Source organism: Trachypithecus francoisi, unplaced genomic scaffold (assembly GCF_009764315.1).
Source record: "Trachypithecus francoisi isolate TF-2019V2 unplaced genomic scaffold, Tfra_2.0 Lachesis_group5, whole genome shotgun sequence".
NCBI lineage: Eukaryota > Metazoa > Chordata > Mammalia > Primates > Cercopithecidae > Trachypithecus > Trachypithecus francoisi.
The window spans coordinates 130503664-130516210 of NW_022681470.1; the positions used below are offsets into that span (position 1 = coordinate 130503664).

The window sequence follows — 12547 nt, forward strand, 5'->3', positions numbered from 1 at the left end:
CCTTTGCCCACCCAAGGTTCGAGCATTCTCCTGCCTCAGCCTCTCAAATACCTGGGACCACAGGCATGCACCACCATGCCTGGCTAATTTTTTGTATTTTTTTTTTTTTTTTTTTTGAGACGGAGTCTCGCTCTGTGGCCGGGCTGGAGTGCAGTGGCCAGATCTCAGCTCACTGCAAGCTCCGCCTCCCGGGTTCACGCCATTCTCCTGCCTTAGCCTCCCGAGTAGCTGGGACTACAGGCGCCCGCCACCTCGCCCGGCTAGTTTTTTTTTTTGTATTTTTTAGTAGAGACGGGGTTTCACCGTGTTAGCCAGGATGGTCTCGATCTCCTGACCTCGTGATCCGCCCACCTCGGCCTCCCAAAGTGCTGGGATTACAGGCTTGAGCCACCGCGCCCGGCCTAATTTTTTGTATTTTAATAGAGATGGGATTTCGCCATATTGGCCAGGCTGGTCTTGAACTCCTGACCTCGTGATCTGCCCGCTTTGGCCTCCCAAAGTGCTGGGATTACAGGTGTGAGCCACTATGCCTGGCCAGTCTTACTGATTTTTATGTGAGAACACTGACTCAGACATGTTGTGATCTGGCCTATGGTTAACACAGCTTGGAAAGGGCATATACATTCCCTGAGGGACCAGAGAGGCCCCTGGGAAAGGGACTTCAGATTCCCACAAAGCCCAGAGTTGGTCCCAAACTCAGCTGGGCTTTCCCTACCGCACCCCACAGCACCCAACCCACGAGTGCCAGACCCGTGATGTGTCCCCCTCTGAGATGCTCAGGGAAGCCCCCTCCAAGGCACAGTGTGTGCCAGGATCTCATTCTCTGCTCCCACCTCACCACTGAGGAAGTGGGGTTATGTCCCTACTTTTGAGTCCCAGGCTGAATAACAGCTAGAATTTGAACCCAGGTCACTCACACATGAGCCACCGCGCTCAGCCACCTGTGCCAAATTCTTAAACCACTAAAATATGTATTGTCAAAGAACCCAAAACTCCCAGGTCCTTCTCTATTAACTGGGCCTGGCCGGGCACTTTGAGTACCAAGGCTGCCAACTAATTTCTATGCAGTGGAGACCCCCGATGACCTCCAAAAGGCAACTATGGGACGGGCGAGGTGGCTCATGCCTGTAATCCCAGAACTTTGCGAAGCCGTGGCACGCTGGTCACCTGAGGTCAGAAGTTTGAAACTAGCCTGGCCAACATGGTGAAACCTCATTTCTACTAAAAATACAAAAATTAGCCAGGTGTGGTGGTGGGTGCCTGTAAGCTACTCGGGAGGCTGAGGCAGGAGAATTGCTTGAACCCGGGAGGCGGAGGTTGCGGTGAGCCAAGGTCGCGCCACTGCACTCCAGCCTAGGCAACAGAGTAAGACTTCTGTCTCAACAAAAAAAGAGAAAGAAAGAAAGAAAGAAAAGGCAACTCTGTCTCAGGCTCTCTGAGCTGGCTGTTCACATCAGCTCCTCCAGGTTTTAACCTGCACCCCGTGGGTCTCCTTCAAGACCTTGTCCCATTTCCTCTTGTCGATCTCCCCTCTCTACCAAGTGGCTTCAATTTTTGTCTCTGCTGGTCCCTGAAGCTTCCAGTGCCCACAGCCCTCCAAGTTCTCTGAAGGTACTACTTTGTTGGGGTTGGGGGAGGGTTTTGCTCTCTCACCCAGGCTGGAGTGCAGTGGAATAAACATAGCTCACTGTAGCCTCAACCTTCTGGGCCTGACTTATCCTCCCACCTCAGCCTCCCAAGTAGCTGGGACCATGACCAGCTAATTTAGCTAATTTTTAAATTTTTATTTTCGTAGAGATGGCGTCTCACTATGTTCCCCAGACTGGTCTCAAACTCCTGGGCTCAAGTAATCTCCCACCTCAGGCTCCCAAAGTGTTGGGATCACAGGTGTCAGCCACTGCGCCCAGCCTGAAGGCCACTGCTGTTCAGGCCTCCTGGGCAGTGCTGTGCTTGCGGGTGACCTTTTGAACAGGCACTGGTCTCCGTGGCTCCCATGCAATCTATTACTTCCTGTCATTGGAGCCAAGTGTCGGTGGTTTCCTTCATCACAGAGCTTTCCCTATTGTCCTGACAGTCAATGTCTTTCATTTTCACTCCCTACTCCCTACCGTCCCCTTTGGAGTCTCCCAACGCTCTCCAATCCAGCCATATCAGACGGTGTTTGAATGTCCTCCCCAGCAGCAATGGAGAGAACATGGGCCCCACCCTGGAAGGGTTCCCAGCCAGCTGGCTAAGGACCTTTTACTGAGCCCACATCTGGAGCCTGTCCTCATAGCAAATAGGCTCCAGGAGGTTCTGTGACTTTGGAAGAAGCGATTCATGTCCAGTCCTTACTTTTTTTTTTTTTTTTTTTTGAGACCTGGTCTCTGTCAACCAGGCTGGAGTGCAGTGGTACAATCATGGCTCACTACAGCCTCAAACTCGCGGGCTCAAGTGATCCTCTCACTGCAGCCTCTCAAGTCCCAAGTAGCTGGGACCACAGGCGTGCACCACCACGGGGGCTCACTATGTTGCCCAAACTGGTCTCAAACTCCCATGCTCAAATGATCCTCCCGCCTCCGCCATCCAAAGTGCTAGATTACAGGCGTGAGCCACCGCCCAGTTCCTTTTCTTGTGCACTAGGAACCTCTGATGCTGTGTCCTAAGGGCTAGAAACAAAGATGTGAGGATTCGCTCTGATTTGGGGCACACTGCAGGGGAGGCTCTCAGTAAACCTCTTTTTTGGCCGGGCGCGGTGGCTCAAGCCTGTAATCCCAGCACTTTGGGAGGCCGAACGGGCGGATCACGAGGTCAGAGATCGAGACCATCCTGGCGAACACGGTGAAACCCGTCTCTACTAAAATACAAAACTAGCCGGGCGACGTGGCGGGCGCCTGTAGTCCCAGCTACTCGGGAGGCTGAGCAGGAGAATGGCGTAAACCCGGGAGGCGGAGCTTGCAGTGAGCTGAGATCCGGCCACTGCACTCCAGCCTGGGCGACAGAGCGAGACTCCGCCTCAAAAAAAAAAAAAAAAAAAAAAAAAAAAAAAAAAAAAAAAAAAAAAAAAAAAAAACCTCCTCTTTCATTCGGTAACCACGTGGTAGCATTTTCTATGCCCAGAACTGTAGACTGCGAAGATGAATAAACAAGTGAGGTCACTCTTTAGCTGGACCTTGAAAGGTGACTGGAATTGATTTCTTCAGTGGAGAAAAGCGCTGCGTTCTGACCTCCTTGTTACCATCAACCATGCACACCTGCGCTCCCCCTTGGCCGGGTGAAGGGGGCGTGGAAAGCTCTAGAGGAAGAGCCAGGGGTCCCAGTGGCCCACCTGATGGGGCTGAGGCTGCAGGGAGCATTAGGGGGACTGAGCAGGGGTCTGGGGCTTGGGGCTTCTGGAAATGAATGGGGGCTGTTGATCAAGCTATAAGAGGTGTGGGGTTCTGAGGAGGAGGGGGTGGCTTGAAGGAAGAGTTGGGGTGCTCTGGGGAGTTAGGGTCTCTTGAGGACCGAGGGCTTTGAGGAGGAGCAGGAACTCTGAGGAGATGTGAGTGGAGCTGAAGGAGGCGTGCACCGCGGGAGATGTGAGGAATGGGGGCCTCTGGCTGGAGCGGAGCCAGCGCTGCCCTCTCTCAGGCTGGAGGAGGGCACTTGTGAGAAGTGCCGTTGCCTCGGCAACCCCTAACCGAGTCCAAGCCCGGGGAGAGGGAAGTTCGGAGCGTCTCCCGGGGCGGTGCGTGGCGCCGGTTGGCTGACGGCGTTGAAGGGGCGTGTCTGTGGGCAGTGCAATACACGGGTTGGCTGGCGGCAGCGGCGGTGGGCGTGGGTTAGGCGCGAGCGCTGGCTGGCGTGGAGCTCAGACAGCGGCGGTTGGCTGCGGCTCGCGTGCTAGTGCTCCAGGCTCGACGGCTCTTTCACAGCGCCCGCCTGGTCCTGCCGCTCATGGCCGCCACGCAGCGCTCCGCGCCATCGCCCCCCGCCCCGCGCCGCCCGGGGCGGCCCGACACGAGTGACGTCCTGCAGCAGATCATGGCCGTCACCGACCAAAGCCTGGACGAGGCGCAGGCCAGGTGCTGCCCGCGGGCTCGGCGGGGCCACGCAGGGTCGTGGCAGTGAGGGTGGCGGGCAGAGGGGACAGGGCGGGGAGGGCAGACTGACGAGGGACGCTTGAGGAGGGCTGGAGGGGGGCCCGAGGACGAAAGGATGTATGGGGTTCAAACGGAACGGGCTGGACGGGCCTTACGGGGCTGAGCAGTGGCGTGAAGGATTTTCAGCAGTTCATCTTGGGGTGAGAATGTTGGGTTTGGGGAGTAGGGCTGAGAAATGGGTACGTACGGTACTTTTGACGAGCGAATGACTAAATGGGTACGTTAATGGGAGTTCTGCAGGTGGGAAGTTTTTTGTTGTTGTTTGACACGGTCTCGCTCTGTCGCCCAGGCTAGAGTGCAGTGGCGTGATCATGGCTCACTGCAGCCTCCACCTCCCCGGCTCAGTTGATCCTCCTGCCTCAGCCTCCCGAGTAGCTGGGACCACAGGAGCACGTGCCACCACGCCTGGCTAATTTTTTTGTATATTTTGTAGAGACAGGGGGTCTCACTATAGTTGCTTGAACTCCTGGGCTCAAGCAGTTATGCCGCTTTGGCCTCCCAAAGTGCTGGGATTACAGGCCCCAGCCACCGAGCCCGGCCTGTGGGTGGGAAGTTTCCAGGACAGATGATGGAGAGTGAGTGGTGGGGAATGGGACTCAGGAATGTCTCTGCAGGAGATTGAAGAATTGAATTGGGGTAACTTGGTGTGGGAACCATCCAGAACTTTTGGGAAAAGGGTTAGTGGAGTGGGTGGAGATGGAAGACCTATTTTCTTTTTAATGAATTCAGCAAATTTTTATTGAATCCTTACAGTAACTGCGTAGGGAACCGGGTGCTGACAGTCCCTGCTCTCGAGTTCATGATTTAGGGGAAGGAAAGTAAATAGCAAAAAATACGGACTGGGTGGAGTGGCTCACATCTGTAATCACAGCACTTTAGGAGGCTGAGGCAGGAGGATTCCTTGAGCTCAGGAGTTCGAGACCAACCTGAACCATGTAGTAAGACCTCGTCTCTACCAAAAATAAAACTAAAAAATTAGTTAGGTGTGACACAAGCCTGTAGTCCCAGCTACTTAGGAGGCTGAGGCTGCAGTGAGCCGAATCAAGGCATTGCACTCCAGCCGGGGTGACAGAGCTAGACAATATCTCAAACAAAAGCAAAAAAGTATAAGCCAGGCATGGGTAGGTAATCCCAGCTGCCTACCAGTGGGAGGATCACTTGAGTCCAGGAGTTTGAGACCAGCCTGGGCAACATAGTGACACCTCCCTGCACCAATCTGAGAAAAGAAAAAAATAAAATAAATGGCAATAAAAGCTGTAGGGGTAGGGGTTGCATGCTGTGGGAAGCCAGGTGGAGAAGAACATCTGTGGAGAGGACAGCACCTTCAGAGGCCCTGAGGTGGGAAAGAGGTTGTAAAAAGCGGAGCCTGGCTTGGAAGAGAAAGTTCCTAGCCAGGGAGGGAAGGAGTTGAGTTTAAAGGGAGGCTGGGGCCAAGTACAGTGGCTCACGCCTGTAATCCCAACAGTTTGGGACGCCGAGGCGGGTGGATCACGAGGTCAGGGGTTCAAGACCAGCCTGGCCAACATGGTGAAACCCAGTCTCTACTAAAAATACAAAAATTAGCCAGGCATAGTGGTGCACAACTATAATCCCAACTACCTGGGAGGCTGAGGCGGGAGAATCACTAGAACCTGGGAGGCGAAGGCTGCAGTGAGCCGAGATCACACCACTGCACTCCAGCCTGGGCGACAGAGCAAGATTCTATCTGAACAAAAAAAAAAATAGTAATAATAAAGGGAGGCTGGAACCCAATTACATGGGGCCTACGAGTCTCAGTAAAGAGTTTTGTTTTTTCAGCCAGGCATAGTGACTGATGCCTGTAATCCTTGCACTTTGGGAGGCCAAGGTAGGCAGATCACCTGAGGTCAAGAGTTCGAGACCAGCCTGGCCAACATGGCAAAACCCCATCTCTACTAAAAATACGAAAATTTGCTGGATGCAGTGGCTCAAGCCTGTAATCCCAGCACTTTGGGAGGCTGAGACGGGCGGATCACGAGGTCAGGAGATCGATACCATCCTGGCTAACACGGTGAAACCCCATCTCTACTAAAAAATACCAAAAAAACTAGCTGGGCGAGGTGGCGGGCGCCTGTAGTCCCAGCTACTCAGGAGGCTGAGGCAGGAGAATGGCGTAAACCCGGGAGGCGGAGCTTGTAGTGAGCTGAGATCCGGCCACTGCACTCCAGCCTGGGTGACAGAGCGAGACTCCGTCTCAAAAAAAAAAACAAAAAAAACACAAAAATTTGCCGGGCATGATGGTGCATGTCTATGGTCCCAGCTACTTGGGAAGCTGAGGCAGGAGAATCATTTGAACCCAGGAGGCGCCTGGGTTCAAGCGCCCCTGCACTCCAACCTGGGCGACAGAGTGAGACTCTGTCTCAATAAAAAAAGAGTTTTGTTTTTGTCATCTGGGTAACAATCAGTAGGGAGTTTGGACTATTTATTCCAGTTGCAATGGGAAAAAATAAAGGCGTTTTAATACCTCCCATCCTGTTTACCTCCACTCACCGCTTGTCAGCCAGCCAGGATCTGTAGAATCTGCTTCACAAGGCAGCCCACTGTGTCTGGGTCCTGCACTGATTTATTAGAGAAAAGGAAAGGAAAGGACTGAAGTCCTTCTGGAGGATGAGGCCTTGTTGAATGGGGACTGTTGTAAGGTGAAGGACGGTCTCTGAGTATGGAACTAGGGTCTGGTGGTGTGGACTCTGTACCCACTAGAGCCCTGTAGTGGGGAGGGGTTACAAAGCCAGGTAAAGAGCAGTACTAGGAAGGAAGAGGTAGAGTAAAACGTGGATAATGCTTGCATTTGTTCTTCAATGCATTTTGTGTGTGTGTAACGGACTCTCACACTGTTGCCCAGGCTGGAGTGCCGTGGCGCAATCTTGGCTCACTGCAACCTCTGCCTCCCGGGTTCAAGCAAGTCTCCTCCCTCAGCTTCCTGAGTAGCTGGGATTACAGGCACGTGCCCCCATGCCTGGCTAATTTGGAATTTTTTTTTTTTTTTTTTTTGAGACGGAGTCTTGCTGTGTCGCCCAGGCTGGAGTGCAGTGGCGTGATCTCGGCTCACTGCAAGCTCCACCTCCTGGGTTCACGCCATTCTCCTGCCTCAGCCTCCCGAGTAGCTGGGACTACAGGTGCCTGCCACCACACCCGGCTAATTTTTTTTTTTTTTTTTTTTTTATTAGGGATGGGGTTTCACTGTGTCAGCCAGGATGGTCTGGATCTCCTGATCTCATGATCCGCCCGCCTCGGCCTCCCAAAGCTGAGATTACAGGCGTGAGCCACCGCGCCCGGCTAATTTTGACTTTTTTTTTTTTTTTTTTTTTTTTGAGACGGAGTCTCGCTCTGTAGCCCGGGCTGGAGTTTTTGAGACGGAGTCTCGCTCTGTAGCCCGGGCTGGAGTGCAGTGGCCGGATCTCAGCTCACTGCAAGCTCCGCCTCCCGGGTTTACGCCATTCTCCTGCCTCAGCCTCCGCAGTAGCTGGGACTACAGGCGCCCGCCACCTCGCCCGGCTAGATTTTTGTATTTTTTTAGTAGAGACGGGGTTTCACCGTGTCAGCCAGGATGGTCTCGATCTCCCGACCTCGTGATCCGCCCGTCTCGGCCTCCCAAAGTGCTGGGATTACAGGCTTGAGCCACCGCGCCCGGCCTAATTTTGTATTTTTAGTAGAGACGGGGTTTCACCATGTTGGCCAGGCTGGTCACAAATTCCTACCTTAGGTGATCTGCCCGTCTCAGCCTCCCAAAATGCTGGGATTACAGGCGTGAACTACTGTGCCTGGCCTGTTCTTCAGTGAATTTTTAACAAATTTGACCAATATTTATCAGACCTTTACAATATCTGGGTACTGAGCCGGGTACTTTCTTTCCTTTGCTTCTCAGGGAATGTTGACTCTTTCTGTAGTTTCAGATGCTCTATTTCAGAAGTTAGAGTCCTTGTCACCATACAACTATTTCTTTGCCTTTTTTTTTTTTTTTTGATACAAGGTTGCGCTCTGTCACCCAGGCTAGAGTGCAATAGTAGGATCCTGGCTCACTGCAGCTTCAACCTTCTGGGCCCAAGCAATCTTCACACCTCAGCTTCTTGAGTAGCTGCAACCACAGGCCTGTGCCACCACGCCTGGCTAATTTTTCTTTCTTTCTTTTTTTTTTTTTTGAGATGGGATCTCACTCTGTCACCCAGACTGGAGTGCAGTGGTACAGTCTCAGCTCATTGCAGCCTCTGCCTCCCAGGCTCAAGCAATTCTCCCGCCTCAGCCTCCCGAGTAGCTGGGATTACAGGCATGTGCCACTACTGCCCAGCTAATTTTTTTTGTATTTTTAGTAGAGACGGAGTTTCACCTTGTTGGCCAGGCTGGTCTTGAACTCCTGACCTCAAATGATCCACCAACCTCGGCCTCCCAAAGTGCTAGGATTACAGTCATGAGCCACCATGCCTGGACTAATCTTTCTTTTTTTTTTTTTTTTTTTTGAGACGGAGTCTTGCTCTGCCACCCAGGCTGGAGTGCAGTGGCCGGATCTCAGCTCACTGCAAGCTCCGCCTCCCGGGTTTACGCCATTCTCCTGTCTCAGCCTCCGGATTAGCTGGGACTACAGGCACCCGCCACCTCGCCCGGCTAGTTTTTTGTATTTTTAGTAGAGACGGGGTTTCACCGTGTTAGCCAGGATGGTCTCGATCTCCTGACCTCGTGATCCACCCGTCTCGGCCTCCCAAAGTGCTGGGATTACAGGCTTGAGCCACCGCGCCCGGCCTAATCTTTCTATGTTTTTAGGTCTCCCTATGTTGGCCAGGCTGGTCTCAAACTCCTGAGTTCAAGAAATCCTCCCACCTCAACCTCCCAAAAGTCGAGAATTTCAGACGTGAGCCACTGCGCTTGTTTTCAATGAAAACTATTTCCAACTGTTTTCATTGTGGTTTTTTGTTTGTTTGTTTTTGTTTGTTTGGCTGTTTTTGTGTGTGTGTGTGTGTTTTGTTTTGTTTTGTTTTGAAACGGAGTCTCACACTCTGTTGTCCAGGCTGGAGTGCAGTGGCACGATCTCGGCTAGTGAGCAACCTCCGCCTCCTGGGTTCAAGTGATTCTCCCGTCTCAGTTTCCCGAGTAGCTGGGATTACAGGTGTGCACCGCCACACCCAGCTAATTTTTCGTATTTTAAGTAGAGACGGGGTTTCACCATATTGGCCAGGCTGGTGTCGAACTCCCTACCTCAGATGATCTGCCTGCCTTGGCCTCTCAAAGTGCTGGGAATATAGGCGTGAGCCACTGTGTCCAGCCGTGGTTTTTTTTTTTTTTTTTTTTTTTTTGAGACAGGGTCTTATTCTGTCACCTAGGCTGGAGTGCTGTGGTGCAATCTCAGCTCACTGAAACCTCTGCTTCCCAGGTTCAAGTGATTCTCTAGCCTCAGTCTCCCAAGTTGCTGGGACTACGGCCTCAAACCACCAACGGCTGGCTAAATTTTTGTATTTTTTGTAGAGTTGGAGTTTCACCATGTTGTCCAGGCTGGTCTTGAACACCTGACCTCAAGTGATCCGCCCACCTCGGCCTCCCAAAGTGCTGGAATGACAGACGTGAACCAGTATTTTTATTCTTTTTGGAGCATTGTACCAGGTGCTAGAGAAACAAGATGGCTAAGATGTTCTCTGCCTTCTTGGAGCTCATTGAGAAGTAGGGTGTGTGGGAGACCAATTTGTAAATAATTGTTATAACAGGAGTGTGCTGTGTAGAGGTAATTCCTAGCACAGAAGAGCTGTGCCCGGAGAGGGTGCCTTCCGTGATGCCCTGTCTGTTAGGCTAGTCGGAGAGCAGTGGCTTTATTATACTTTGTGTTCCCAGAGCCAGGATCAATGCCTAACACCTTGCATTCAGGACAGTTTCATGACACTGAGGAGATTCTAGAGGGATTAGTAGGAGTTGGGAAAGGGGGAAGATGGATTTGACACACCCAGGAATGTCACCACAGAGGCAGAGCTTTGGGTGTGTCCTGGAAGCTACTTTTGTACTTTCCAGACTGGGATATTACTGCTTAAGGGGTGAACTCTGCTCAGATGTGGCCTTCCTCGGGCCCAGCGCAGCCTCAAGGCTGCTGCATTTTCCTTGTAGCAATCTCCTGAGATTCTAGTTTCCCTAGATAGGCTTTAGATTTAGAATGGAATGCAGCCAGTTACTTCCTTTTTTTTTTTCAGATGAAGTCTCCCTCTGTCGACCAGGCTGGAGTGCAGTGGCGTGATCTCAGCTCACTGCAACTTCCGCCTCCTGGGTTCAAGAGATTCTCCTGCTTCAGCCTCCTGAGTAGCTAAGATTACAGGCGCCCACCACCACACCTGGCTACTTTTTGTATTTTTTTAGTAGAGACGGGGTTTCATCGGCTAATTTTTGTATTTTTTTTAGTAGAGACAGGGTTTCCCCATGTTGGCCAGGCTGGTCTCAAACTCCTGACCTCAGGTGATCCGCCTGCCTCGGCCTCCCAAAGTGCTGGGATTACAGGCATGAGCCACCGCACCTGGCCAGCCAGTTACTTCTTTTTTTTTTTTTTTTTTTTTTTGAGACGGAGTCTTGCTCTTTCGCCCGGGCTGGAGTGCAGTGGCCGGATCTCAGCTCACTGCAAGCTCCGCCTCCCGGGTTTTACGCCATTCTCCTGCCTCAGCCTCCGGAGTAGCTGGGACTACAGGCGCCCGCCACCTCGCCCGGCTAGTTTTTTGTATTTTTAGTAGAGACGGGGTTTCACCCTGTTAGCCAGGATGGTCTCGATCTCCTGACCTCGTGATCCGCCCGTCTCGGCCTCCCAAAGTGCTGGGATTACAGGCTTGAGCCACCGCGCCCGGCCGCCAGTTACTTCTTTACTATTTTCAAAGACAGCTCTTTTTGATTTAAGGCTAAGAAATTAGGCTGGGTGCAGTGGCTCATGCCTATAATTCCAGCACTTTGGGAAGCTGAGGCAGGAGGATCACCTGAGCTCAGGAGTTCGAGACCAGCCTGGGCAACATGGAGAAACCCTGTCTCTACTAAAAATACAAAAATTAGCTGGGTGTGGTGATGCCCGCCTGTAGTATGTGCCAACTACTGGGGAGGCTGAGGCAGGAGAATCGCTTGAACCCGAGAGACGGAGGTTGCAGTGAGCCGAGATCGTGCCACTGCACTCCAGCCTGGACGACAGAGAAAAAAAAAGAAACGAGGGGGGGAGGGGGGAGGGATTGCATTGGGAGTTATACCTGATATAAATGACGAATTGATGGGTGCTGACGAGTTGATGGGTGCAGCACACCAACATGGCACAAGTATACATATGTAACAAACCTGCACGTTATGCACATGTACCCTAGAACTTAAAGTATAATAAAAAAAAAAAAATTCAAACATAAATAGAAATTGATAAAAATAAACAACTCTCATGAACAAAAAAAAAAAAAGAAACTAAATGGTGTGGTGGGGGGCATTATTCATGTTTGATAACACAGGTGTTAGGTAACTGGTTCCTGGTTTCTGGCCTCTTTCTGAGTTGGGATGACCCCTGGGGCTTTTATTTTGAGACTTTGGAAGCTTCAAATCTCCCTCATTTCTTTGGACCTAGCCTTTAGATGAACTCAAAGCCTTAAAGTTCACTCAAGTGCAGACAACAATCTTCCATCCTCAAATGGGCCACATCCCCCCGCTCTGGAGAAAATACGGCTCCTCACAGTAAACCCTGCAGCCTGGTAGAATACCAGCCTGGGCTGGGAAGCAGATTGTCTCTTCTGATCAACTGATCCTGTGAGGCTTTTGCAAATCTTTCTGATCCTGCCCACTCTCAATGTGCGAGTCACCCCTTTCATCACCCCAGCAATCAGTTGAACTTAAGTGTTTAGCAAGAAGGAATTTTTCATCTCAGATGTGAGCCCTCTCAACATGTTTTGTTGCCATACATTTATTTACAGAAGGAAAATATAGCTATCTCTTCAAACCTGGGTGTTTTGTTTTGTTTTGCTTTGCTTTTTTCTTGAGACAGTCTCGCTCTGTTGCCCTCGCTGGGGTACAGTGGTACGATCTCAGCTCACTGCAACCCTCGCCTCCCGAGTAGTTGGGATTACAGGCGTATACAGGTATGCACCACCATGCCCGGCTAATTTTTGTATTTTTAGTAGAGACATGGTTTCACCATGTTGGCCAGGCTGGTCTAGAACTCCTGGCCTCAGGTAATCTGCCTGCGCCTCAGCCTCCCAAAGTGCAGGGATTACAGACATGAGCCACTGTGCCCGGCCTTAAAATTTTTTTGTAGATGCAGAGTCTCACTATGTTGCCCAGGCTGGTCTTGAACTCCTGGGCTCAAGCTATCCTCCCGCCTCAGCCTCCCAAAATGCTGGGACTATAGTCATGAGCCATCCCACCCATTCTGAATGCTCACTGTTATACATGTTTTAGGAGCAAGCAGTGTGGTGTGTGAGATGGCA

General features: G+C 51.6%; 1 protein-coding gene across 4 annotated transcripts in view; it reads left to right on the forward strand.

The window, feature by feature from the left end:
* The first annotated feature begins 3813 nt into the window (after nt 1-3813).
* The window catches only part of PBX4 (PBX homeobox 4), a 59128-nt gene continuing 50394 nt past the window's right edge, over nt 3814-12547 (forward strand). For 2 of the 4 annotated variants that reach the window (XM_033200394.1, XM_033200388.1), the window contains exon 1: nt 3814-4046. In XM_033200394.1, coding sequence (XP_033056285.1) covers nt 3919-4046 — 128 coding nt within the window. In that variant the 5' untranslated portion in view covers nt 3814-3918. Of the gene's footprint in view, nt 4047-9596; nt 9751-12547 lie in introns of those variants that run through there. The other 2 variants (XM_033200390.1, XM_033200391.1) reach the window with 2 other exon arrangements.